The following is a 26,011-nucleotide window of genomic DNA, read 5'->3' as shown; positions in this document are numbered from 1 at the left end:
TCATGTGGATAGTCACAGCCCGAATGCCTGTGGGAATAGTTCACTGAAAAATAGTGAGCGCAGTTGTTGCTAGTGCAGCGAATATGGCTTTGAATGCAGTTTAAAGAATCATTAACATCTTGTCTCGATCATGTGATCAGCTTTCCTGACGGGATTCAGCTTTGGGCTCTTTGAAGTGTTTTAGCCAAGTATTTACTATCTGACTATATTACAGTAAATGCAGATCATTCACACTGCTGGCTTTAATCCCTGTTCCTTGGCCAAATTCCAACCTGAGTGATTTCATTTTTGCCTGTTGATGCCTAAATTCCTTATTGCTGTTTTAGACTGCTTCTTCCCGTCGTGTTCTACCATGCAACGTCATGTTTCTGCATGTTGTTAATCAGCCGGCTTCTTCCATCCCAGAGATGACTGCGGTTCAGGAGTTGGTGTAATTCCCTTCGAGATCCTTCAGGCTGTAAAACAAGTGATGTCATTGCTTTGCTTAGCAAGTGTCACTTTCTCTCAGAAAGTCAATAAATGCCTCCACTTCCTTTAGTACAGTCCTGCGAAACGTGGTGGGAAACAAGAGGCAGTCGCTAGCAATTCTTCCTTTGAAATCCATGCCATGGGAGAGGGCTGGGCTGCTCCGGTTAGCTGTAAAAGGGGATGCCTTCTCTCAGAAGAAATGCAGCCGGAGGGTGGACGAAGCCCCCCGCACCCCGGGGTGCTGCCCAGGGCAGCGTGCGGGGAGGGGTGCCCGCCGGGGACCCCGCATTACCTGCCCCAGGTGATGTGCTGCAGCCTTCTAGCATGTAGGTCGCGGGATGCTGTGCTTGCAGGAGGGGAGCAAATCCCAGCTTTAGGGCACGCGGATCCAAACGGCCACTGGGGACAGGATGAATTCCTCTCTGGGAGGAGTGGAGTGCTGAGGACAAGAACAGTCCCATAAATTCCAGCTGACAAACACTTTAACGTGAACTCCATCACCAGATGCCAAGTAGATCCAGGTCTGGCTGGTAAAAGAAGCCACAATTGCACAGAGCCATAAAGATAATGAGTAGAGGGCAGGCTTGTGCAGAGCAGGAGAGGTAGCTAGGCATGTCGGTGCTATTTTTACCCCCACCCCACTTCCTCTCCGAGGAGGTTTATATTTAGCAGCCTGGAGCTGCTGGCACTCCAGTAGGTAGCAAGGCGGGGAAGGATTCAGACTGCAACGTGTGGAGCACCAGTTTGTGTCAGTGCGAAGCCGTTTGCCTTCTAAAGCATTTGCACCGTTTTGAGGAGGGTGGGCGGAGAGGGAGGGAGATGGAAAGACCCCTGCCCCTCATCCGCTCCCTCGTTCACCTAAGGATGGAGTATCTTTTATGTTCCCTGTATCTTTCCCAGTCCTGGAGTGGAGGGCCCTTCTGGAGGTTATGGATTGGCTTGACGGGGGATTGTCAGAGCAGGAATTGCTGAGCACCTTGCCGTGACCTTCTGGTCCTGCCGTGTGGCTTGCTGTCTTGACCGACCCGTGCCACTCCCTGCCAGGGTGGGACTTTGTCCCCAGCACGGCAGGGTGTCTGCTGTCCTTTGGGCATGGCAGGCGTGGAGGGGGTCGAGCGGCTCTGCAGCAGCCCCCAGCCCTCCAGCCCAGTCCCTCCCAGTCCCAGGCAGGGTGCCCTTTCCAAAAGGGCGGGAAAGGGGATGGTGCTCAGGGTTGGGATCTGTCCTCCTTGGTCCTGCAAGTGTGTTATCCACGATTTGGATACACTTCTTTCATCCGCTGTTAGGGGTGCACAGCATTGCTAAATCTCTCTTTAAACACAGAGCCTTCCTCTCCAAGCTGTGATTTAAGCATCTTGGGGGACTGGCGAGGGGCAATCTCATGCAATCTCTCTCTTCCCTGCCAGTTTCTGGTGAAAGCAGCCTGGTATCTTCGGGTGGATGTGAAGTCAGGTAATTGCAGCACTTGCTGCTGCGAGCGTGTCCTTGCACTTGCTGTGTTATGGACATGTGCAAGGGTCGCTCAGGATGCTACCAGAGTGCAGTTCATTAGTGTAACCTTCACCAGAGATGTGTGGAAACTTGCTTATGCCCTCATTTGAAAGAATAATCACTGGGGTTTATCTGTGGAAAGATGTCTTTCGTTTGAGCCTCTGATGTACCTGCTGGGAGCATCACGGGTTTCCCCTGAGCTCCTTTTTCCTGTTTGGGAGCAAAACAGTGCCTAGCACAGGAGCCTCTGTAGCTTTTACTAGTGCCGCTTCAGCAGTGTCAGCATGCACAGCTGGAGCAGAACACTTCAGGTCTGTTTAGTTCCTTGGGTGCCTGCAACACTAGCGGCATTTCCACACACCCGCAGTGCCTCGGTTAAAACTTGCTTAGCTTGCAAGGTAGGGAGCCGGATCAGAGCCGTGGGCTGGGAAAATGGTCTCCAAAGTAAGTGTCAAGCTTTGCCTTCCCTTCGGAAGGAACAGCACTGCTTGGAGACTTTATTCTTGGCCATGAGGAAAGCACCAGCATGGAGACTTTGCTAATGCTGCATTCACTAGTGCCGGCATCTTTGTTGTCAAAGCATGTTTCTGTAGTGCTGAGAAAACATTTAAATGTCTGAAGCCTGAAGTGGATGTGTCTAGCATCCTCCTGCCTTGCTTTGCAACTCAAAGCAGCCTCCAGCCTCCCTTCCCACCCCCAGCCAGCTATCCCAGCCCTGATTCCAGGTACACAAGCGTTGCTGGCGAGTCTTCATCTTTAGGTTTTTGCAGCATTAAAGGTGGGAGATGAGTGGGGATGGTTGAGGGGTGTGAGTCCCCAGGATTCAGGTGAATCCCAGGGATTTTCAGGGGATTGCACCCACAGCAGGGTGCCGTGCCTCACAGCAGAGCGTGGCAGACACCCAAACGGAGTGTTTATATTGCTGACGGATAATCTTTTAAGCTTTCAGATGCAGGCATGTCAACCCAAGTGTTCCCGTTGCCCTGGCGACGTGATGCATTAGCTCCCGGATGCTGTGTCTGATCGCATCAGTCTGGAATGTGATCACCGTTTGTTTGTGCTGATAAACCCCGGAGGGGGCTGGGAGGGAGTGGGGAGAGCCGGGGAAGAGGGCTGCTCAGCTGTAGCAGGGACACCCAGGAGCAGGGGGGCCGACCCGCTCCAGGGGTGCAGGAGAAGTCGCGGGATGTGTGTGTCGGTGCAGGAAAGAACCGCTCTCTGTAGCTTTTGATGCCTGTTTGGTACCAGGGGATGATTTTCCCCTTAAGATCCCCCCTTGGGCTGGCGGGTGAGAGTAGCATTAAAGGAGTCCAGTGCTGTTAATGGAAGATCCCCCACCAGACAGTTTAGAGGGCTGAGACGATGAAGGCTGGTGGAGGAGCAGCCCTACGCTCATCAGATTGGGAAGGGGAGAGGGACAGACCCAAACCTCCTCGGGCCTGGGACTGGAAGGGGCAGAGCTGTGGCTGGCTGGGGCTGAGACACTGATGTCTGCAGGTCCAGGGAGCGGGGAGCGTTGGCTGTTTGCTAGGTCTGTGCTCGGCAGGAGGAATAACGCCTGAGTGCAGCGGGGATGGTGCTAAAGACCAAACCGTGCACAGAGATCTCTTGCAGCCCGGTCCCATCTGCGCTGCTGAGCTACAGACAGGCCTGGCAAGAGCCAAAGTAGGAAAGGCAAAGCAGCGTGTGGCTCCGAGACGCCCAGAGCGAGCTCCCTCAGCCTGCTCCTGTGGCTGCTCAGACTCAGCGTGCTTCGCCATGTGCCCCTTGAGGGTTTTCTTCTTTTAAGGGTTTTATTGCTTTAATCAGATCCCTGGCTAAGGCGATTCTAATGCCTGTACAGGATGAGTCATTCAAGAGCTTGTGAGCAAGCTGTGAGCTCCAAGCATCTCCCCTTGCTGTGGCTCTTGGGGATCCCCCCTGGCCAGTACTGGCTCCACTCAGCATTTTGCTGCTGGCTCAGGAAGTCTTTCTTGCAAGGGCAAAGCAGAGACCAAACTGCCAGGGGAGAGGTGCCTCCTTGTACAGGGAGGAGTGTGGTATTGAATCTTTTCCATTGCTGTTTACTCTTTCTTGCTTTCCTTCTATTTCTACCCTGTTTTTCCCTGTTCCAGGCATTCCTGGAGTTTCCAAGGATGCTGTAAGGTGCAGCCTGTATTGGTACTCGTGATTCAGTGTGCACAGCCCTGCCCTGGGCTAGTTATCTCTGATAACTAGCTCAGAAAAAGCCCCCTGCACCTCTTGACCACAGTCAGCTCTTAAAGACGTGAGGGACCTGATTCCGCTGGTGACCACGTGGCTCCTCTTTTGCTCTGACACAGCAGCGGTGCCTCAGAGAAGAGGATGTCCCCAGGGACCCCTGCAGATCCTCAGCAGGGGAAATTCAGGTCGGGGTGCTGCCAGCCCCAAAGAGCAGGAGCTGTGGGGCTGGGGACCCATCCTGTGCATCGTCCAGCCCTCTCAGCCTGCTCTCTCCCCTTCCCCGCAGGGCTCTGCCATCCCTCGCAGCACAAGGTAAAATGAACAAGATGAAAAACTTCAAGCGGAGGTTTTCACTCTCAGTTCCTCGGACGGAGACCATCGAGGAGTCACTGACGGAGTTCACAGAGCAGTTCAACCAGCTCAACAACCGGAGGAATGAAGGTAAGGAGCCCCCGGGCCCCTACGGCGGTGCTGGGGCTGGTCAGGAGCATCTGGGGTCAGCACTGCCAGCAAGCATCTCTGCTCCAGCCCCCCCGGCCTTTCTCTGGGTGTGTTGATGTGTGGAAAGTTACTGTCCCTTTGTCTGTGTTGCTTTCCCCATCTATCCAGCAGGATTAATAACACCTTGTCATTAAATCTGATCTGAAGAGAGATTTATACTTGCATAAGGAAAGCCTTATAGGCGGGAAAGGTATTTGCACAAAAAAGAGAGGAATGACACATCTGTGGTTAAGGTAGTGTGAAAGTGTGGGATCGCCTTCTGCCTGCCCAAAAGTGACCGTGGTGTTTGAGCCCTCTCCAGGGCTACAGGCTGACACTTCCACCAAGCCAAAGGCGCTGCTCTCTCTGTTCAGGGGAGCATCTGGGGCTCGCTGAACCGTCCTTTCATGCTGGACCCACAGCCTTCTCCTGGGGTGCCGTTTTCAAGGTCCCAGGGAGCAGGGAGGTTGAGGGTTAACACCCCCATGAGCAGAACAGAGCACATCCCTTCTGCAAACAGAGCAGCCGCCTCACTGCAGGCTGGGGCAGGCTCCGCTGTCTCTGGCTATGGGCATATCAAGGGAGAGGCAATGCTTGAGGCATAAACCGGGAGCAGATCACGCCAAGGCGGCCGTGCATGGACAAGCAGGCAGAGCCGCTGACAGGCAGGCGTTTGGAAACCTGATAAAGTTAGACTTGATTCATCCAGGGGTAAATTCGCTGCTGCGGGTGCAAGGCTGAACCGCTCCTGGCGATCACGTCATGCGTTTGCTGCTGCCTCCTGCCAAAACAACTCGCTTTGCCACGGGCCAGCCCGTTCATGTGTCGGTGCCCTCAGCTCCACTCAGGTCATGTTCAAGCTCTTTTTCCCCTCACCCTGCAGCCACAATTGCTAGAAACTTTTGCTGCGAGCAGGGGCTGAGGCCGTGATGTAATTGCCTGGCACTCGCATCTGCCCCAGCAGGGAGGGATCGTCTCTCTGCCAGCTAACCTGCTTGAAAGAAGAGATGCAGTAACCTAATTTAGAGCTGGCTTTCCTCACTCCTGCAGCTCCTGACGCTCTTCTTTATCCCTCCAGACACCCAGGCTGCCCTGAACAGCATCCCTTCACGGCCTCCTTCCCTTCTCCTACACACACACCTCCCCTCACACCCTAGCAAGCAGCGAGAGCTATAATTAGACTTGAGCCCTTAATTAGATGTGCAGAAGCTGTGGGGATAAAATGGTGCAAGGCTAAGAAAGTCCTGGGCGCTGACAGCTGCTCCTGCTGTTGTCTTCCTTGGGGGACCTCTGCTCTGGGATGCCTGAGCCTGGGCTCGTTATCTCCGCTGTGCAAACCGAGGCTTTGTCAGAGGCGATTTCCCCGTTCTTTTGCTTTAATGAGGCGTTGGTCACGGTTCTTCCTTTGCCCTTGAATGGCAAACCCGTGCAAGCAGCATCTGCCTGTTCCCTCCACCCCACTTTTGGTCTTGCTCCTGAGGTAGCCAGGAAAGAATAAGAGCAAAGGCAGAGCAGACTGAGCCTGGGGCCAGGACCGAGGGTGTTCCTGACCCCGTGGGTAGAGGCTGGACAAGTACTGGACTGTGATGTGCTATGATTAGGAGATCCTCCTGCCTGGACCCGGGAATGCATCTTGGGCTCGGGGTCTGCCAGCATCACCCAGTGGGGTACGGCTCCTCATGTGCTGCTATGGGTTGCCCCGGTGCCAGCCCCCACGGGTCGATACCTCCCTCCCCGCGTGGATGCGGCACGTCCTGGCCCCCTGCCACAGCTTTCCCTCCTGCGTGCCCCCTGCTCCCTGGTGCACGGTTCCCAGTTTGCACCTGAGCCCTCTCCCACACGGGACAGGCAAAACGCGCTGCCCCGCTGTACCCACCACCCCGAGCCCGCTCCCTCCTGCCCGAGATCTCTTGGTTAAGTTTCCCTTGGGGATTGTAAACAACCCCGAGAAGTCACCTCCACAGTGCCCTTAATCTCCGTCTCCTGCGGGCTGCGGGAGCTGTTTATGAAGAGCCCTGACAGCCACATTTGTCTGAGGCATCTCCTCGGCCGTTTAATAAACCCCTCCTGGCTGGGAGCTCTTTGCCCACAGCCCTGTGCCAGGAGGACTCGGCGGGGGCTCGGCGGGGGAAGCTGGAGGCATCAGTGCCGGGGGGCAGAGCTGGGGGGGGGCACGAGCCCCAGCACCCCGGGGTGAGGAGGCATTCGGGCATGGTGTGGGAGTGTGATGCTTCAGATGTGTAGGGGGACGGGATCGTTTTGGTGGTGCTGGAGGGGGTGAGAAGGGGGTTTATATGCAAGTTGCTCTCTTGCAGGGTTTGGTGGTGAGGTGTGGACCTCGAGGGAGCTGCCTGGTCTGGAGAGGGCTCTGATTTCAGTTCTCTCTGAGGTGTTGGTCTCCTCCGTTTTACAGATGGAGAAATCAAAGTGCAGAGAGGCAAAACGACTTTGCTACAGTTGTGCAGAAAGCTGGTAGCAGAGCTGAGACTAGAGCCGTGGCAGTCACTCTTGTGCTGCTTCTCTTCCCCATAAAACTGCTTTGCTTCAGGCTTCACCTTCCTTGCTCAGGATCTCTGAACGAGCCCCTGGGGCTGTCTCTGCTGTCTGCATGGCAGGCAGGCTTGCCTGCAGTGATCTTTTCTCTCCTGGTGAGTGGATGACCCATGACAGTTCAGGCACTGTGATCACTGGCTCCAGAACAGAGTGCTAATCACAGCAGAGATCAGCACATCATTTTTTCTTTCATCACCTCACACAGCTCCTCAGGGAATTGCTTGCAGTTTTTATTTTCCCTCCAGCATCAGAAATCACAGGTTATCAGCATTCACAGGTCATGGCAGTCTGCAAATCCTACACTTCGGTGGCTGTGAGTGCCTCCGCCTGTCCTTGGGGAGGAGGGTGATGCAGAGGCCAGAAGACCTTCTCATGAGATGCTCCAAGAGCATGTGCAGAGCTGCTCTGACTCTGGCAACAGGACAAGGCAAGGCCTTCTCGTGGGTAGAAACCTGCCTCATCTGTTGGTGGTGCGGTGGGAAATCCCCAGCTCTGTCCTCTCCATCCCGTAATTCTCATGACCTCACCCACAGGGGCTGATAAAACGAGGCCTGAGAGAAGCAGAGCTGGCAAATGGAAAAGCAAACAGCTTTCCAGCCTGGACACATCCCGTCACCAGCAATGTCACCTTGGCGGAGTCTGACAATGCAGAGAGGGAAAGGGGGTGCCTGTGGTCAGAGCCTAACTTACTTGCAGCCTGCCTCGGGGCGTCCGATGCCCCTCCACCCATGGCCATGGCGGCTGCTCAGCTGCAGAGGCAGAGGTGGAAGAAAGCCCCTGGGTTAAGGAGAGCCCAAGCTGGGCTCTGTGCAATATCTGATATCCTTGACAAAGGCTAGCACCATCTCCATATCCTCGGAGATGGGGAACCTTCTCCATGGCTGCTCCAGCCTCACATTAAGGCTGAAGGCAGGGAGGCTCCTTCCTTTCCTCCTGGGCTTCCCCAGTCACACATTCCTCTCCATACACCAGATTTTCAGAGGTATCAGGTCTTGGTGTCTCCCATTTGCTTTGATAAGAGCTGGTGGTGTTCAGCAACAGCTCATATCTATGCCAAGGCTTTGCCCCAAAACAGCTACTACCTGGTCCGTCCTCCGAGGCCAAATAAGGTCTCAGTATTCGGGCTGCAAAGCCTGCGTAACTCCCAGTTTGCAACGGCATAAATCAGAGCTAGATCTGCCCTTTGGAGTGCAAGGCCACAAAGAAGTGATGATGAGGGGGAGGAAGGAGGATGAATAATCCAAGATCTGCGTGCAGCCCTGCCTCGTGAGTGTAACAGAGCTTTGAGAGGAGAGTTCACACTTAGCAAAGTAATTAAAAGTTGTAAGTCAGGCAAGCAGTGAAGGGTTCTGGCCCCTTTCCTTGGGAGATCAAAGCTTGTTTTGGCAGAGGCAGTGTTTAAATATATTTATAAAAAAAGGCGGGAGGCTCGTCAAAGGCAGCCGCTGTGTCTGCGGTCTCACTTTAATTTGCTTTGATATCCCATGCAGCCTCATTATTTGCAGAGTGTCAGGGCTCACCGTAATCCACATGAAATGCCGAGCAGAATCAAACAGGCCCTCACGTTTGCATGTCCACAGCTTCATGTCTCCTCCCGCGAGCACCCAGCAAGGTCCTCCAAGCACGGGGGCAACCCCAGCCCTGCGAGAGCATCTCTGCGGGACTGGGTATCTCCGGGTGCTGCGGGCACCTGGTGACAACACAGGATGGACTGGACTGGCCCATCCCGCCTGCCTTCTCTGGCCCCAGGGCAGCCAAAAGACCTTTCCCCTCGTCTCTGCAAGTCTTCTGTGTATTTTGACATGCTTTTCCCATCCTGTGGTAGTTCGCATCTTTTGCGCATCCCATTCCCCTTTGTATGCGCTAGAATGTCCAGGTTGGCGTCTTACCTCTGGCTTTACATTTTATGCTCTTGTAGATGAGGAGAGATTGACACTAATCTACCTGGTGGGTTGCTGGTTCGAGAGACAGTGCTGCTGGTTTGCACCTTTCAGGGCAGGCTGCATCTTTTATCAAGACTTTGGGCTTGTTTGCCTATGGGAACCAGCACAAATTCACCCAAACTATAATTTAAAGTGGATTAGTTGAACTCCGTTCAGTCAGATTTTAAATGGCCTTTGGGTTTTATTTCAGATAATTTGCTTAGGAAGCGAGCAAGTTAAAAAGATTTGATCCAGTTTATTTGATCCACATTAATTTCATACCTGTGGTTAATTCAGGGTAAGTTGCCTAACTGTTCCTGCACAAACAGATGGCCAGAAGGGACAGGGACCAGAGTCCCGCAGTGGTCCTGGGAGAAGGGGTGACTCTGTGCCTTGTTCTTGCCTGTCTGCCCAAAAACTCCTGGCACCGTTTCAGATGCTCCCGAGTCCAGTGGCATGGGCTGAACCCATCCCTGAGGTGCGGGCTGTCTGTCGAGGACACCCTGCATCCCTTAGCCCGCAGGTCCCCTGGTCCTCGAGTGACCATGGCACGAAACCGCATCTTTTTCCCAGGTCACTTGCCTGCCACCTCTCATCCATCAGATGAGCAAACTGCAGCCAGGTCCCAGCCCTGCTCACCACCCCGTGAAAGCCAGCCCTCCCTTCCCAGTCTTCAGCGATGAGATCATCGCTGGCTGCCTGAGCACACTGGGATCGGTGTGCTGAAATCTGCATTAGGCATAGCGGGGGATTGTCTCTGTGCAGCTCAGAGAACGGGCTTGGCAAGGGGCAGGGCTCAGTGGCTCAGCCTGGGACATCACAGGTCCTCCCTGGGGAGTTTCCCTCTTGCAGTGTTCCTCCTTGCTCTGGGGAAATAACTGCAGGGTGCCTGGATGCACGGAGGACACCGGTGCTTTATGGCAGGGCCCTTGGACCCTGGAGGCCTTGCTAACTTGGAGCCTAGCTGCAAAGTTTAGACGAGAAGGGAGAGAGCTGTATGGCCACCGGGAAGGGAACAAAACGGTCGTCCCTGCTTGGCCCCACACCTTTTCAGAGGGAGATGCATCCCTCCCTTGGGGAGGTGGTTCTCCTCCACCCCAGCACACCCAGTTAGCCCTGCCTTCTCCATCCCAGCACACCCAGTTAGCGCCGCCTCCTGAACAGCATCCGTGTGAATTGGGGGAATCCACTTCGCTGGGGTCCAGGCGACCTGCGTTGAACTCATCAGTGTTTTGCTGTGCCACTGTCTGGGTCTATGCGTGCCAGAATATTCCTGCCAACCAGCTGTTAATTACAGAGTGAGGAGGTTTAAGTGCAAGCCTCAAACTGGAGACCAGAGGGAGCTCAATGGCATGCTTTGTTCTGATTTCTTGCTCCTTTCAGGGTTTCTTGGGCTCAGTGAGGGTTCACACCTGGAGTCCCAAGAGAAGAGTTATTTTTCTGAGCTGCTTTGGTTTCCAAGAGAGCTTTTGTGCTTCTCTGGACTGTGTGTCCGGCTAAGTGCAGCAGGTTGGGGCAGGAAAGCCTGGAGTGTTTTGTTTTGCAATAAGTGACTCTGCAGCCTTTAATTCCAAACACCTTCTGAGAAACGGTCACATCCTTGGAGGAAAATACCCTGATGTCTGTTAGTTTTGGTGGTTCCTGAGGCAGATTAGGTACGTGCGCTTGTAAGCTCCCCAGAGGCAGGGCTCTCTTTCTCTTTTGCTTTTGTACAGACCTAGTGCAGAGGGATCCAGAGCCACAGTCAGGCGCCTAGGAGTTCCTAAAGCGCAAACCGTGTTTTGTCTAATGTGACGCTAGTGAAGATAAGGGGGGGAAGTTAAGATGAATACTCAGCCCTGCAAAACCCCGTGGTGCTGCTGCAGAGGGGTGAGCTGCTTGGCAATGCTGCCTGGCGGGTTGAGCCCTGGATTGGGATGTGGGAGATCTTGGGTGGCCTTGGGTGTGAAGCAGTTCCCCTCTCTGCTTCCCCCTCCCCGTCTGTCAAAAGAGACCTTCATCGCAGGGGGCTGCACGAGGGCACTTTGGGGTGCTGCTGAGCAGAGCTGTGTGGGTGGCGATGCACCAGGAGTCTGGAGCAAAAAGCAGGTATTCCCTCTGCCTCCTGGATATAGGAAGAGGACTTTCCCCTGGCCCCAGAGCATCAGGACCTCCCTGCCCTGCTCTCACTCTCTTTTCTCCAAAGCAAGTGCCTTGGGCCTTGGCACTTCTGCTACCACTCCAGCAGCTTGCTCTCCTTTCTCTTTGTCCTCAGACCTGGCTCAAGGGCACCTGCAGCTGGGACACCTTGGCAGGGATTTCCGAGCAGACACCAGCCCCATCTCCCCCTCTGAGGTGGAAGGCCAGTCCCCGATGGCCGTGCGCTACCGCAACAACAACCAGCGCCGCTTCTCCATGGAGGCAAGTACTGCTGCAGGCTGGAGCGGGCAGAAGGGATGTGGCAAGTTCTGGTTGTCACCTGCCTGCTGGCTGGAAGGGCCCGTGTTTGATTCGTGGGGACCTGGCAGTCTCAGACACGAGCCCCGACGTCCTCTTGGGTGCCCTCAGCATGACTCCCATGGTACCTGACAAAGCCCCGTGCGTGTCCCCATGCACACGCACGCACACACACCTTCCCTTTTCCTTTGACTAAGGGTCCCACAGATGCTGCCCCCATTGCTTCGGCATTAATATCAGCTCTGGTTAGAGAGCACTTCCCCTTGAATGTCTCTGTACAGTCCTCCTTTCATCAGATGCATTCATTACCCGCTCTTCTGGCCCTCTCCGCAGGATGTCAGCAAGCGTCTCTCCCTGCCCATGGACATCCGCCTGCCCCCCGAGTTCTTGCAGAAGCTGCAGATGGAGAGCCCGGAGTTCCCCAAGCCCCTCAGCAGGATGTCCCGACGGGCTTCCCTCGTAAGTCTCACCATGCAGAGCAAGCAGTGCCGGGCACAGCATCTCGCTTCATGCACGCAAGTCCCAGCCAGCAGATGCACGTGCTGATTGCCACCCACCCATGCAGTCAGGCCCTGCTGTGCAAGCTCCCGGGTACCCCCTGTGTGTCATGGAGATACGCGCACACACATCCCTGCCCGTGCAAATCCCTTTCTGCACGCTCCCAGCAGCACGCATTCCCCCCACCATGCACATACGCATCTCTTCCCCCGTGTCACTCCTGCATGTGCCCATCTGCATCCTGCTGTGCAAATCCCCAGGCCTGCACATGCCTTCACTCACCTCTGCACGTACCTGACTTTCCTCTTGGCCTGGCTCCTTCCAAACGGGAGGAGGTGGAAAGCCTCCTGCAGCTTAGCAAGTGCTGGAGCCTCTGCTAGTTGAAATGCAAATGCCGATAAATAATGAATTAGCCTTTGCATTAGTGTTGGCATTTCAGTTTCTTTACTGCAGAGCATCAGCATATGTAGGAGCAAAAACCCGGTGCCCTGTTTACAAATGTGCAAGCATGTATCCTGCTGCCCAGGAGTGCTCAGTGCCACACAGATACAACAGCGAGGTCTCAGCAGGCGTCTTCAGAACTGGCATGCTTATTCAGGGGGAGGGAGGAGAAAAGGAGAGCTTGCATTTACCTGCCTGTTCTGTCTAATCAATAAAATAGACGCAGCCAGAGCGATGTGCCATTAATATTCATGGTCCCCTTCATGAATAAGGCATGCTCCTGCAAAACTCGCAGTATGGCTCTGGGGGGTGTACAGCGCCGCAGATTGCAGCAGCCACTTCATTTCCCTGCTCAGGACGCATCTGTTCCCAGGGTACGCAGAGGGTTTGGGGAAGCCAAAATGGAGTAAAAAAACCCGCTGTGTTCCCCTGGGATTTCCCGGTCCAAATGCAGCCTGCGTGAGCAAGAAAGCAGCTTCCCCGCTGCGTGTGGCAGCTTGTGAGAGCTTGGTGGTCTGGCCAGTGCCTGTTGCAAGGAAAAAGCCTGCCCGTGGGGCAGACCTGGTGAGCAGGGGAGGCTGCAAGAGCACCCCAGACCTGGGGCTGCTGGTTCTCCAGGCAGAGCCCTGGGCACAGTGCAGGGGGCTCCTTCAGTGCCTCTCCCAGGGGACCCTTTCCCTGCACAGCCGTGTCTTTGCCTGCTGATTGACAGCTGTCCATCCAGCTCCATCTGCTGATGGCAAGCGGCATGGCATGAGCCCTTGGCTCAGGAGAGGGGGCAGTGCTGCTGGGTGGGGGGGCCTTTAGCTGGGCTGGACTCAGAGCTGGCTGCTGGTCTGGGACTACACCGATGCAAACCTATTTTGTGGGAGAATGACAGTGGTTTATTAAGCTTAAGGAGCAATGATTTGCCCTGGGCCTTGGGCTCTGTTGTGCTGGAAACCATCCCCTGCCCTGGCACACAGATAATCCAAACTAACTGAGGAGGTGTGTCTGTCCCCGCAGAAAACTGCAATTTCAGGGGTCTGCTAGGAGTGACACCTAAATCTGTGGCCTTGCAGTGGTTGCCCTTCTTTCACTGGGTACACGAGAGCAGGTCTCAGCAATACGTTAAAGAGTTACTGTTCCAAACGGGAAAATGTCCCTTTCACGCTTGATTTGAACAGCACACAGAGAAATGAATGGAGTCGCAGTAAAGACCAGGACGTAGGAAGGCACTCAAGAAAAGGGCTGGGCATCAGCAGCAGGATCCCACGAGGCTTCTCTGATAGAAAGGGCATCGGCTCTTTGCAGATCACAGCTCCTGTTCGACTCGGCCGCTGCTGGTGGCGTGTCAGGGTGGTGGGTGAGAGGAGAAGGGGATTGCAGGGGTGGCAGCGGGAAGGGGCAGCCGTGCAGGCTGTGGCCGCCCTGGGGCACGGGATGCCGATGCCACCCATTTTGCTCAAGCAGCCAGTTGGTTGCGAAGGTTTTCTGACTGTGATTGCCGGGTCGCCTGCACGGCTTCTCCAGGAAAGGAGTGGACTTTATGTGCTTGGATCAGCTGGGCTTCTGCATGCAAACACCTGCCTTGATTGATCTGCCCCCAAAGCTGTTACTGTCCGGTGTCCTTGACCTTCCCCCCGGAGGTGAAGCCATCCCCGGATAAGATCCCTCCCAGTGATGTTTTCCTTTCTCTCTTACAGTCAGATATTGGGTTTGGGAAGCTGGAAACCTATGTTAAACTGGACAAACTGGGAGAGGTGAGTAGACTCTGAAACCCCTGTAAGGATTTAAATTAAGTTAGAAGGGCAGCTTGAAGTGCAACGGGCAGACTGTAGCCAAATTTCTTCAATATCTAGCAATTTTTAGACCAAGTCTTTCTGTGGCCTTCAGAGTTGGCCCTGTAGCTTCAAATGATCCTTCCTCCAAACGTTGTGGAGTATATCAGTGTTGTGCCACCCTGGTAAATGGTCTGCATGGCTTGTATTTTCTCTCTCCCCACCCAGGGCACTTATGCCACTGTCTTCAAGGGACGCAGCAAGCTGACTGAAAACCTCGTTGCCCTGAAGGAAATCCGCCTGGAGCACGAGGAAGGGGCACCTTGCACGGCCATACGGGAAGGTGAGAGCAGGAGAGGCTTTTCCCCATCACAGCCCTCATGAGCAATGCCGGGTCACGGGCAGATTTGGGACGGGTGGTGCAGGCAGACACGTATAGCTGCAGTCAGGCAGAGAGCAGTCCCAGGTCCTGCTGCCCCAACCTGCCGTCTCCTCTCCTTGCAGTGTCACTGCTGAAGAACCTGAAACACGCCAACATCGTGACCCTGCACGACATCATCCACACGGAGCGCTCCCTCACCCTCGTCTTCGAGTACCTGGTGGGTCTCGGAGGGGGGCTTTCTGCGGGAACAGGGGGGACGGCTGCCTTTCCGCGGGTGGGCGATGGGGGCCGAGGGAAGGACAGGCTGACGTGTGCTTCCTGTTGCAGGACAACGACCTCAAACAGTACCTCGATAACTGTGGGAACCTGATGAGCGTGCACAACGTGAAGGTAAGGTGGTGCTGCCTGGGACCCCGTACCCCTGCCTCTCCCCGTATGCGGGGAGCTCACCCTGAGTGCAGTCCAGGGTCTGGGTGAGGCTGAATAGCCGTTCTCTCTTCAATTCAGCCTTCTTACTCTTCTTTGACCTTTTTCAGCCTGCTGTGATGCTCCACCAGCTTTTCTCAAGTCACTGCCACCCTAAATAAAATTACTGTGCATGCAGACTTTGTTCAGCCCCTTTTCTGGATTGCTGGTGATGGGCCTGAACACTTGTCTACAGCGCGTCTCACCCCAGGCCAGCTTCGAGGGGCCATGAGTTTGAGAGCCCTTGAAACAGACTCATTTTTGGTGCCCATGTCCCAGTGCTAAATGCCAGCCCCGTCTCCTCCCCACAGATCTTCATGTTCCAGCTGCTGCGTGGTCTGGCTTACTGTCACGGGAGGAAGATCCTGCACCGAGACCTCAAACCCCAGAACCTGCTCATCAACGAGAGAGGAGAGCTCAAGCTGGCTGACTTCGGTAGGTGGGCCTCTCTGGGGAAGATGCAGCATTGCAAGAAGGTGCAGCTAGGTGCGGCTCCTTGATGCCCATCCCTTTCGTCCTCAGGATTAGCCAGAGCCAAGTCAGTCCCTACGAAAACGTATTCCAATGAGGTGGTCACGCTGTGGTACCGGCCCCCCGACGTCCTGCTGGGATCTACTGAATATTCCACACCCATCGACATGTGGTGAGCCACGGCTCCAAACCAAGCTTCCCGGGGTCTTCGAGACGGTGGGTCAGGCATTTCCATCCGTCTGCCAGTGCAGCACCATACATGCCCGTGGTGCTGGTTGCACCAGAGGGTGGTGGGCTCTCCCAGAGGCCATGCTGTTTTCTGTGTTCCCTGGGGCGCAGGGTCTTTGGAGCACACTGTCCACATCAGGGGTGAATGGTTACCTGTAGCAGAGAAGGGACACAGCTCCTGGGGCTTATTTCCCTCTCCAGGAACCTCAACCCTGACCAAGGGGTGGTGAGGCGTCCACAGGGCTTCTCCATCACTAATCCCAGGGCCTCTGCTGCTGCTCTAGGGGTGTTGGGTGCATCCACTACGAGATGGTCACCGGACGGCCCATGTTCCCCGGCTCCACCGTGAAAGAAGAGCTGCATTTGATCTTCAGGCTGCTGGGTGAGTCTTCTGCTGTCTCCCAAATCCCCACGCGAGGGCAGTGGCTGACTGCAGGAGCGGTGACACAAAGCGCAGCCTCGGGAGCCTGGAGGGAGCCCGCTGGCAAAGCCTTGCCACGGCGTGGGCAGGCGTGGGCAGGCGTGGGCAGAGGCTGCCCGCAGCCCCCCTCCAGGCTTGCAGTCAGCAGAGGTGTGAGGGCGAGGAGCTCCTCGCCGGCTGCCCCGTGGGATGCGCAGGCGAGCCCCAGCCTGCTGGGGAGACTCGTGCCCTCTCTCCTGGGCAGGACGCTGGCACACGCATGCATGAGGCTTTTCTCTCTGCGCCAAATGAGCATGACAGGTTTCCCTCTCTCTCCCTCCCAGGAACCCCAACAGAAGACACCTGGCCTGGAATAACATCCAACGAGGAGTTTAAGGCTTACAATTTCACGCAGTACCGAGCCCAGCCGTTAATAAATCACGCCCCAAGGTACCTCCTTGAGCAAGGACACATAAGGCATGGTGGGCTTGCGCTGGTTGTAAACGGGAGCCTGGGGAGACCCGTTTCATTCCCTCCGTGTGGTGCTGGCAGCTTCTGAATGCAGCTGTGCACTGGAGGTCCCAGCTGCCACTTGTCCCTTGCATTGACGATTGCCATGTCTCCTGGGTGCAGTAATGCTCCATTTCTCATTTCCTCCTTCTCTCAGGCTGGACTCAGAAGGCATTGACTTGCTGATGAACCTTCTTCTGGTGAGTGGTAGAGCAGTCCAGGTGGATGGCAAAGGGATTTGCTGAAGTGAAGGTACTCTGGCTGCCCTCACACTGATTTTGGAGCCAGGCAGGAGAGGAGCTGTGACTGCAGAATAAGCCATGGCCCTGCAGCTATGGCATTGTAGGTGCTATCCCGAACCACGTCCTGTTAAGGACGGTGAACCATCCTTCACCCTGTGTACTCTCACACAAGTGAGAGGACACAAACCTGATGATCCGTAAGGTACGACATGGCCGGTGCACTCCTATGGTCACACAGCGTGTGCTGTCCCTTGTGCACATGCAAATGGCACTGGTAATCGCCTGCACGCCCCCGTGGTGTGCACAGTGTTCGGAGACACTGTCACCCACGCAGCATATGAAATTGCTTGGGCACTTACATGCGCATAGGTGCACAAATGTGCACACACCCTGTATGGGGCCTCTGTGCCCACTGAATGCCATCTCGCAGGAGCAGACTGTATGTAATTGCCTTTCTCTGGGGCTTTGTGCAGTATGAAGCCAAAGGCCGGATTTCGGCGGAGGCAGCCCTGCGGCATGCTTACTTCAAGAGCCTGGGAGAGCGGGTGCACCTCCTGCCTGACAGTAAGTGCACGCTGTCCTCTTGCCTGGGGGATGTGGAGCAAAGAGCTTCTGTGCAGCCCGAGGGTGGTGGTTTGCAGCCAGGTCTCTTCAGATGCCTCTTGTCTTTGCTCACTCAAGAGGTGCTCCTGCAGCAGGCTGGGGTGGGAGCTTGGTGGCTGCGAAAGCAAGAAACAATTTGGGTAGGACAACGTAGAGTAGGAGTAGGAGTGCGAGAGAAAAGCTCTGATGAGGTGCAGTGCTGCACTTGGGCACTGCCGTCCCTCCTGGCTCCGGGTTTGCAGACCGCTGCCGGCTCAGCCAGCTGGACTGACCCCTCTCTCTCTCTGCCCCCTCTGCCTAGATGTCTCCATCTTCTCCCTGAAGGAGATCCAGCTTCAAAAGGACCCTGGCTACCGAGGCTCAGCCTTTCAGCAGTCAGGTAGGACTGGGGAAAATCATGCTGACCTCTCCCAGATGGTGCCACGGACCGTGCTGGCCCTGGGGTCTTACTCCCAGTGGGTCCTGCATAGGAAAAAGCCAAACCTGATCCCTGATCCCTGATCCCTGATCCCTGATCCCTGCTTTAGTCCACAAATTACCCCTGGGGCATCCTTGCTTGTCACCTACCGTGGTACCAAAGTCAGATCTAGGTGCCCTGAGGCACAGCTCCCTCCATGAATGCTGTGGGCTCGTAACCTCCTAACCCAGAGCACCGCAGGGCTCAGCTTCTCTGCAAAGTGCCGCTCGCCGTCTGACCTCTCTGACCCATCTCTCTCTCTCTCTTCCTCAGCCCGAGGGAAGAACAGGAGGCAGAGTATATTTTAAACTTGGATCTTGTGTTCCCCTTGTCACCATGGAGATCAAAGCACTGAAAAAGGAGACGGCAACACACTCCCACCTGACCCACCGCAGAATTACTGACTCGAGCAGGACGATGCTGAAGCACCCTTGGCCACAGGCTCTCCCCTGCCCGTCCCCACACCCACAGCCCCTAGCAGCTGCTGTTGATGGACCTGTGGCCTTTTTCCCCTCTTGTTTTCACGTTGCCCCCATCAGACGTGAGCTGCCACCCTCGGTGCAGGTGCTCTAGTGAGGAGCTGCCCTGGGCATTGCCCCGAGCGCAGGATTGTGTGCTGCCCCATGGAACCGCTCACTGCCCTCGAGGGGTGAGCCGGGCACGGGGAGGTTTTGTGAGCAGAGAGTGGGATCTCCAAAGCTGGGCTGTGGATCGTAGCGTTTGGCCCAGGCAGACATTTCTGAAAACGTACCTTTGCTCAGACAACCTGCTCTGCACCCCCTATTTCTTGGGGAGACACTTTGCGGCTACATTACGAGTCGGGGGCACGACCCAGCCTGGCACTGGAGAGAGTGCACCTGAAGCACAAAAACCAGGGCAGCCCTCCCTGATTTGCCCTTGCCTCTGCCTACGTAACCCCTTTTTCTCTCCCCATCTTTGGTACCCGAATCCTGACAAGGATGGAGCAGCTGGGAGGAGGCTGCTTCCCATTGCTTCCCCCAGCATCTCCCCCTCCTTGCCACCATTGTGTTTCCCAATTCAGTCAGCTGGCTGCTCCCCAGGGATGTCCTGAGCTGAGAGCAAGGGCTGGCTGAGCCCACCCAGGGTGCAGGTACCTGCTGGTAGGGCTGTGCAGAAGCGGGGACAGACGAGCAGTGGCTCCGTGCTGCCTCCCATTGCTGCGCCGAGCCCTTCGGCCAGCCTTTCCCAGGCACCGATGGAGCAGCCCCTTTCTCATCACCGAGCCTGCCACCCCCCCAGCCCGTGACCCTCTCTGCCATCATCACAAGGGGCAGGACGCGGTTCCCAGCTGGCATCTCAGGAGCACATCTCCCCCCACGTCCCGTCAGTGAGCCCCGTGCGACGTGGCAGAGCCCGAGCCGCGCAGCCTCTCCGTACCAAAGTGTTGCAGACACCCACCTCAGTGCATTTCTACCCAGAGGAAGGGGGAGAGGTGCCAAACCTCCCACAGCTCAGCTGTGGGGACCAGAAATAGACCCGGAGAGAAGCAAATCATCCCTCAAACCTCTTCGCCTGGCCTCTATGTTTCTAGCCAATGCCAGATCGTACCAGCCCTGACTCAGATCGATGCTGTGGGACTGAGGTGCGTGCTTAGATCTGAGCATGCTTTGCTGGCCGAGGACTGCTCCTGGTGCATTTTCCCCTCCGTACCCTTCAGGAACGTGCCAAACCCATCCTGAGCGAAGAGGTCCTGCTGCACCTCTCCCCCACAGCCTGCAAACAGCCTGAAACGTCTTCAAGTGTGTGAGCGTTGCAAGAAGTCTCTCTACTGTATAATATTCACATCCTTTTCTTGGCTGTACCGGATGACTAGTCCTCTCGCCCACCAGTCCTCCAGCCCATGGATGTGACCAGGAGACTCTGGACTTGGCAGGTCCTGTGACTGTCGCCTGGCACGGGGACTGGCAGGACGTGCTGATATCTTAACCTGTCATGCTCCCGGCCTGGGAGGCATTGCTCAGGGGACGGTAACTCTCCATGCTGCTGCTTCCCCATCGAGCAGGGAGCGAGGACTCTGTTTTCTGCTTTGCTGTGCGGCATTTCTTCTGTGATCCTTGGAAAATGCAAAGCGTGAGGATAAATGCAGAGACCTCGGAGCTCCCCAGAGCTTCTGGGGCAACTCCTCCCTGTGCCAATGCTCGATGCACCCTCTGAGCTTCCCCCATCAGACCAAAGCTGTTAATTCGGGTTTGTCCTAGACAAGCATCCAGACGTCTGCATTGTTTGAGGTTTGCCCATCCCTGCTCAGTTCCCTTCTTGGTATGTCCAGCATACAGCAGGCTGAATAGTTCATTTATTGTTTCCATTTGATAGGGAAGAGCATGAATAGCCATCAGCCACCAGTGACGCATTTCACCCCGATGTCAGGGTAGTGTTTTGCCTGGTTTCCTACACCCAGCTCCTGCTGCATGGGGCTTTTCAGGAGGGAGGTTCACAAAGGGAGGTGTTGGCTGGAGTAAGTCTGAACTCTCACACTGTCATCTTTTCTTTCACAAAGGCATTTTATACAGGAATTTCCCTGGCATGGCAGGGATCTGTGGTGCACACTTGCACTTCCCAGGGCAGCCAGCTCCCATCAGGAATTAGCAGCTCAGCAGGCAGGCCAGCTCAGGGACGCAGTGTCTCCTGTGCCCCTGCCGCAGCACCGTCAGGTACATGGGGCAAAGAATGCTGGCGTGCCCAGGGGGGCAGAGCCCCCCCCTGCAGTCCTTGAGCACAGATCGGACCGGGGGAGCAGGAACCCCCTCCACCCGCTCTTGGGAAGCCCATTCAGGACGTGTTTGACCTGTCTTGGTGCAGTTTTCTTGCTTGGCGTTACCATCCCCCTGCACTGAGATTGCCTTGGGCATAAAGCGCGCTGGGGCATAGGGTGCCCAGCTGAGCCGTCCCGCTTTCCCGCCGGGAGGATGGAGGCAGACCACACCAGACCACCAGAACGGGGTGGTCCCAGCTCTCCTCCTGTAAGAGAGGTATTCCTTCTGAAGGACAAGGTCACCTACGGAAATCGCTGGGGAGAAACGTTGGGGAAAAGACCTAGCAATGACCGTGTAGACAGGACTGCTTTACCCAGGATCAGATAGCAAAGACAAAGGGCCTGGTAGCTGCTGTTTATTCTTTCGTAGCCTTTGCCTTTCCTCCTACAAATCCTCCCGAAAGGAGACACTTATTTATTAGCCCTGTGCTCTACTAACAGCCCGAATTTAAGATAACCCCTTTTGTTCCACCGCATTTAGTGCATATTTGATTCCTATTCAGGAGAGCGATAGTGTGTGTAAATATTTGGTGCCCCGCTGAGCAAGGTTTGATTTACAAGCTCCCATCGCTGCTGCACTTGCACGTGTCGGCTGGCAGAGCCCCGAGCGTCTGATCTCCCACAGCACGCTGCCCGCCAAAGCCTTCCCGGCTGCGAAGAAAAGGAGCTGCAGGTTGGCAGCGATTAAAGCCCGGAGCCAAATCCCCCTTCTCCATCTCCTGGATAGTGTTACGGTCTCCCTGAGGACCGTGGGGTCCGGCTGGGTTTATGAGGACAGAGATCTCTTGGATGCCCCAGTTTATAGAAGCCCTGAGCAGAGCGATGCCCCGCTCCTCCCTGCCTGCAAGGGGAGGAAATCTGCAGCGGGGCTCCTGCTGCCGATGGCATCGCTCCCTGCCTGCTCCGGCAGCTCATCCCCGGGCAGGCTTTCCCCAGCTTTTGGAGCGCCAGCCGGCTCTCAAGTTGGCTTTTTAAAGTAAAATGCTGGGAATGTCTGCGGCTCTCCGGCATTTTTTTCATTTCGTGGGTTCTCCCATCCACCGCCTTGTGGAGTAGCTGGCCCTCCTCGCAGATGGGGAGTTAGGACAAAAGGAAACTGTTGCTTTGTCTTCCAGACATTTTTCTTGCAATTTTTCTTTTTTACCAGTTCTGGTGGAAAATGGAGTTTTGGCTGTGCCCTCAGGAAAGGCTGTATTCTTTCGTCTCTCCAGCTGATAGCTAGTTAAAGAAACGTAAGTAAAGTAATGTGTAAAGCAAGGTCTGTGTTACAGGACAACAATAAAACTTACAGGCAGAGCTATTTAATTTCACTCTCTCCATACACACACGCACACGCCTTTCCTGGCCCAACCCATTGCCAGATCTATGTTAAGATTTTAAATAACAAAACTACATTGTATCTTGGAGACTAAGGACAAAATAAGTGGATTTTTTCCTCTCCCTTACACATGATGGGGAAAAAAAAGTGATTAGAAGGCCATTTTCCCGAGCTTCTCAAATGTTTTGTTTTGGTTTTTTTCCCATGACTTATCTTCAGTCAGAAATTCGGCTAGCATAAAACAGGAGCCAGAGCTCCCAGAGCAGGCTAGGAACAGGCAGGTGGGAAAACGTAAGAGAAAGAGTCTAACCCACTGGACTGAGTAACGTAAAAGGTTTAGTGTGTGTGTCCCAGGGCACGGGGAAGGGACCGGACCTGGGGGTGCGAGCCTGCCTGGCCTTACGTGGCCAAACTCTGCTTTCACCAGCGTAAGTCTTGCAGCCGCGCAAGCCCCGGTTTGCTCAGAGCACGGAGCCAGCGATGGCTGAGCGGGTCCCGCAAGGGCCATCAGGTCTTGATCCTGAAATACTGGAGGTTAGAAGTGACACGATCTCGCCTGCCAAAAGCTGCGGCTCCCCGCCTGACCGTCCAGCCGTGCCGCACCGCTGTCCTGTCTCTATGCTCGAGTCTTGTAAGAAATGCGTTTGGATGTCCCCTTAGCACTCCCCACTAGCCATGCCTGGGCACAAACGCGATGAAACCCACTTTCTGGTTTCTTCATTGCCTTCTTTCATCCTCAGCATCATGCTTGTCCTACAGCAGGAAAAATAGATCCAAGCGGCCAGGATACACATACTGTGAATGTTCTCTGGTGTGATTCATTTGCAGAATACCAATAATATATTTAACTAGTGTTGTACAAACGAAAGATGCATTTTAAAAGAAATGATTTTAAAGATTTATTCCAAAAGAAGCAATGATTTTTTTATAGAAAGTTTTTCTGGAATAAACGGAAAGGTACAAAAAAAAAAAAAGAATAAAAGATTGTATCCATCTATCAGTCTTGTGTCTGAATGTTTTATAAGAATATTTCAATTTTTGTATTTCAGATGTGACATGGACTATTTTGTGGATGTGCTCATTTTATTGCTAAGGCTTATATTACAGTTGTATTGTGAACGCTCCAAAGCCAAGATTGGACAATAAACTTTACTGAATACAGGATAGTTTTGTACAGGATATAATTTTTTTCTTTTCTTTTTTTTTTTTTGGTAGGAGGAGGATCCGCTTTGTTTTTGAATTTCAGCTAGGTAGCACTGACGTCCCAGGTGCGCAGGTCCCTTGGCAGGCTCCCGAGCAGTGAGTTGCTCCGTGGTGGGCGTGCAGGGGAGGCAGGCTGCCGGGCCACGGCAGGGAGCGTGCCATGCCGTGCCGTGCCGTGCCGTCTTTGTGCCTTCCCGCAGAGTCATTCCCCACAGCAGCTTTCTGTGCAGCTCCAGGACGCCTTTCGTTTTCACTCCTGCTAGCAGGGCGTTTTTCAGCTGGCTGTAGTAAACTCCCAGAGGCAGACTTAGTGCAAAAGGAGTTTCCCACTACCTGACCTTTGCAGGGGGTTGAAACCCAAGACCTCAGAAACTTGTGCGCAATAGGGAAATGTTTCTGTGGTCCCTTGCAGGGACCCTAAGGCCCTAAACAAATATTGCCACAAGCCTATCGGGCAAATAAAGCACAGAGCTGACATGCCCAGCCCACGGTTGCAAAGCAACTGAAGGGCAGAGCTGGGGCAGGGACAGGGGAGCCCTGTTTCCCACAGCTCTGGCAGCTAAGAATCTCCCTGAGATCAGAGCTATTCAGCACGGCGATCTCCTTCACATATTCCTGCTCTCTGGCCCATCAGTGCGGAAGAGAAGCTACAGCCACCCGGGTCCGGGGGACCTGGGAAGAGCCAGAGATGGAGTACGGGGGGACCTGTGGGATCTTCGGGGCCAGACCCGTGGTGTGAGCCCACGGATGATGGGCGGCTGGTTTAGGGAAGGGGGCAATGCCCTTCATCCCCCTCCCTGGGCTGCACCTCCAGCCAGCGCCCAGCCTGCCTGAGTGGCAGGGTGTGGGCAGATCCCCAGTAACAAGCTGTTTGCCAAACCAGTTCCTCCATCTGCCGCTCTCATTCCTCCAGTCTCCCAGCAGCTGCCGGCGCTGGGTTTGGGGGAATGCCGCCGAGCAATCCTAGCCCACATCCTCCGCCTGCGGACCCGACCGGCACCTGGATGTTCCCAGACACCCAAATAGCCGTGACCTCCCCGCTCCGTGTCCCTTAGGGGGGTCCTCCTGCCTCACAAGGACGCTCAAGCCAGGTCACCCATCGCTCCCCAGGTCTCTCAGCGTATCTGCAAAGCGGGGACGATACCTGCTGCCCTCAACGAGATTATTTGTGTGTCATTAAATTACAGGTGCGTTTCGGGAGGCTCAGCCTGGTCCTTTCATTGCGGCCCGCCCTCCTCTGCCACAGTTTTAGAGCAGTAAAGGAGGAAGCACATTGATTCCAGCTAAATCGGAGTGGGTGTGTGCGTTATTTCAGTTGGACGGTAGGAAAACATGTAGGTGAGCGCTTCCCCCTTTTAGACAAGTGTTACAGGATCTGTAATAACTGGGCCAAGATCTCAGGCTAATATTTGACCTAGAAGTGGAGCCAAGCTTTCCAAATCACACGCCGTGTTTTGAAACTCTTGACCCCGAAATACATGAGGTGAACATCTCTCTCCTGTGCTGCCATTACAGCTGCCCGGCCCATTCATGCTGGGTTGCTGAGCATCTCACATGCAGCCAAGAATAATTCAACCCATTGTATGGAGAGTTTCCCCTGTGTTGGAAGAAGCATCACGTCTTTTCTCAGTAAGGTTCAGCGATTCAGGGTGGTTATTTTCTTACCTGCTCAAGCTTGCTTGGTGGTGGGTTTTTTGGGCTGAGTTACAGCTGTTGAAAGGCATCGGTGCTCCCGTCTCCAAATGCGCCTGCAGCTCTTCGACCCATCACACCGGCACGCGCGGTTGCTGGGATAACGTCTTGGGGTTTCCGAGGGTGTCAGCCCAGATTTGCCCATTGTGGTCTCTTGGCAAAAGGGGGTCAGGGGGAAAACCATTCGACAGTATCTCAGCCCCAGGCCCTTGGCCGCAGCTGCCAACCCAAACACTGGCAAAAGCCTTGAAGGAGCCTGTCCCCGGGTGCCTGCTGTCCCAAGCCCACCCGTGGGGCCTCAGCTGGTTCCGCCTTGAGGAAACCTTTAGAAAACCTATTACTAGAATTGAATTTCCCCACTGCGTTGAGACTGGGCTAAGAGAAGTGATGCCAGCATCACAACAGCAAATCTGAACAAAATCTGGCTTCTGGGTTGAGGCTGTATAGAGTCGTCACTGCAAAGCAGGACCGATCATGTTAAAGAAGTAATTGCTCCCCTGGCTGAAAAGATTAACTGATACAGTGTGAAAAAACCCTGCTGTGCCTCTTGCTGCCCCAGGAACGTGCGAGGGCACGGGAAGCAAAAGGAAGGCATTTCTCAAATGCTTGTCGGATCTTTTTGAGCAGCAATGGCACGCATGGACTGACGCTGCTGTCTGTAATCATGCTGCTCTGCTATTCCTTCATTCATGATTTCACTTTGCAGCTTGCAGCAAGCGCAAAAATGTGGGTGTTTAATTCATTGCAAGTACAACATTGATTTCAGTTTGGAAAACAGCCTAAAGTGCCTCCTCGTGAAGCTAATTCTGGTATTGCATATACTCATAGTCCTGTGGCTTGCATTTTTATGAGCTACCTCTGAGGATCTGGGTTTCAGTATGTGAAGCCAGAAAGGATCTGTGTGTTCTTATGCTGACTAACCCACCTACGCTTCGTTTCTTATTTGCAAGCATATCTTGCATGATTTGTGTTAACCCTGATAAAATGGCCTGATATTCCTGGAAGCAAGTGTGCTG

General features: G+C 54.7%; 1 protein-coding gene across 1 annotated transcript in view; it reads left to right on the top strand.

Annotated features, from left to right (window-relative positions):
* Positions 1-23,257, top strand: part of CDK18 (cyclin dependent kinase 18) — a 40,135-nt gene extending 16,878 nt beyond the window's left edge. Inside the window, exons 2-16 of the mRNA XM_050911370.1 lie at positions 4,448-4,602; positions 11,371-11,516; positions 11,886-12,011; positions 14,177-14,233; positions 14,480-14,594; positions 14,756-14,850; positions 14,961-15,023; positions 15,410-15,533; positions 15,621-15,741; positions 16,082-16,179; positions 16,542-16,647; positions 16,865-16,907; positions 17,423-17,513; positions 17,854-17,931; positions 18,283-23,257. Of these exons, the coding sequence (XP_050767327.1) occupies positions 4,479-4,602; positions 11,371-11,516; positions 11,886-12,011; positions 14,177-14,233; positions 14,480-14,594; positions 14,756-14,850; positions 14,961-15,023; positions 15,410-15,533; positions 15,621-15,741; positions 16,082-16,179; positions 16,542-16,647; positions 16,865-16,907; positions 17,423-17,513; positions 17,854-17,931; positions 18,283-18,317 (1,422 nt within the window). The 5' untranslated portion in view covers positions 4,448-4,478 and the 3' untranslated portion in view covers positions 18,318-23,257. The remainder of the gene's footprint in view (positions 1-4,447; positions 4,603-11,370; positions 11,517-11,885; positions 12,012-14,176; positions 14,234-14,479; positions 14,595-14,755; positions 14,851-14,960; positions 15,024-15,409; positions 15,534-15,620; positions 15,742-16,081; positions 16,180-16,541; positions 16,648-16,864; positions 16,908-17,422; positions 17,514-17,853; positions 17,932-18,282) is intronic.
* Positions 23,258-26,011: the final 2,754 nt, after the last annotated feature.

This window comes from Gymnogyps californianus, chromosome 27 (assembly GCF_018139145.2).
Source record: "Gymnogyps californianus isolate 813 chromosome 27, ASM1813914v2, whole genome shotgun sequence".
In the NCBI taxonomy this organism is placed as follows: domain Eukaryota; kingdom Metazoa; phylum Chordata; class Aves; order Accipitriformes; family Cathartidae; genus Gymnogyps; species Gymnogyps californianus.
This window is presented reverse-complemented; position numbering and strand designations above follow the sequence as displayed.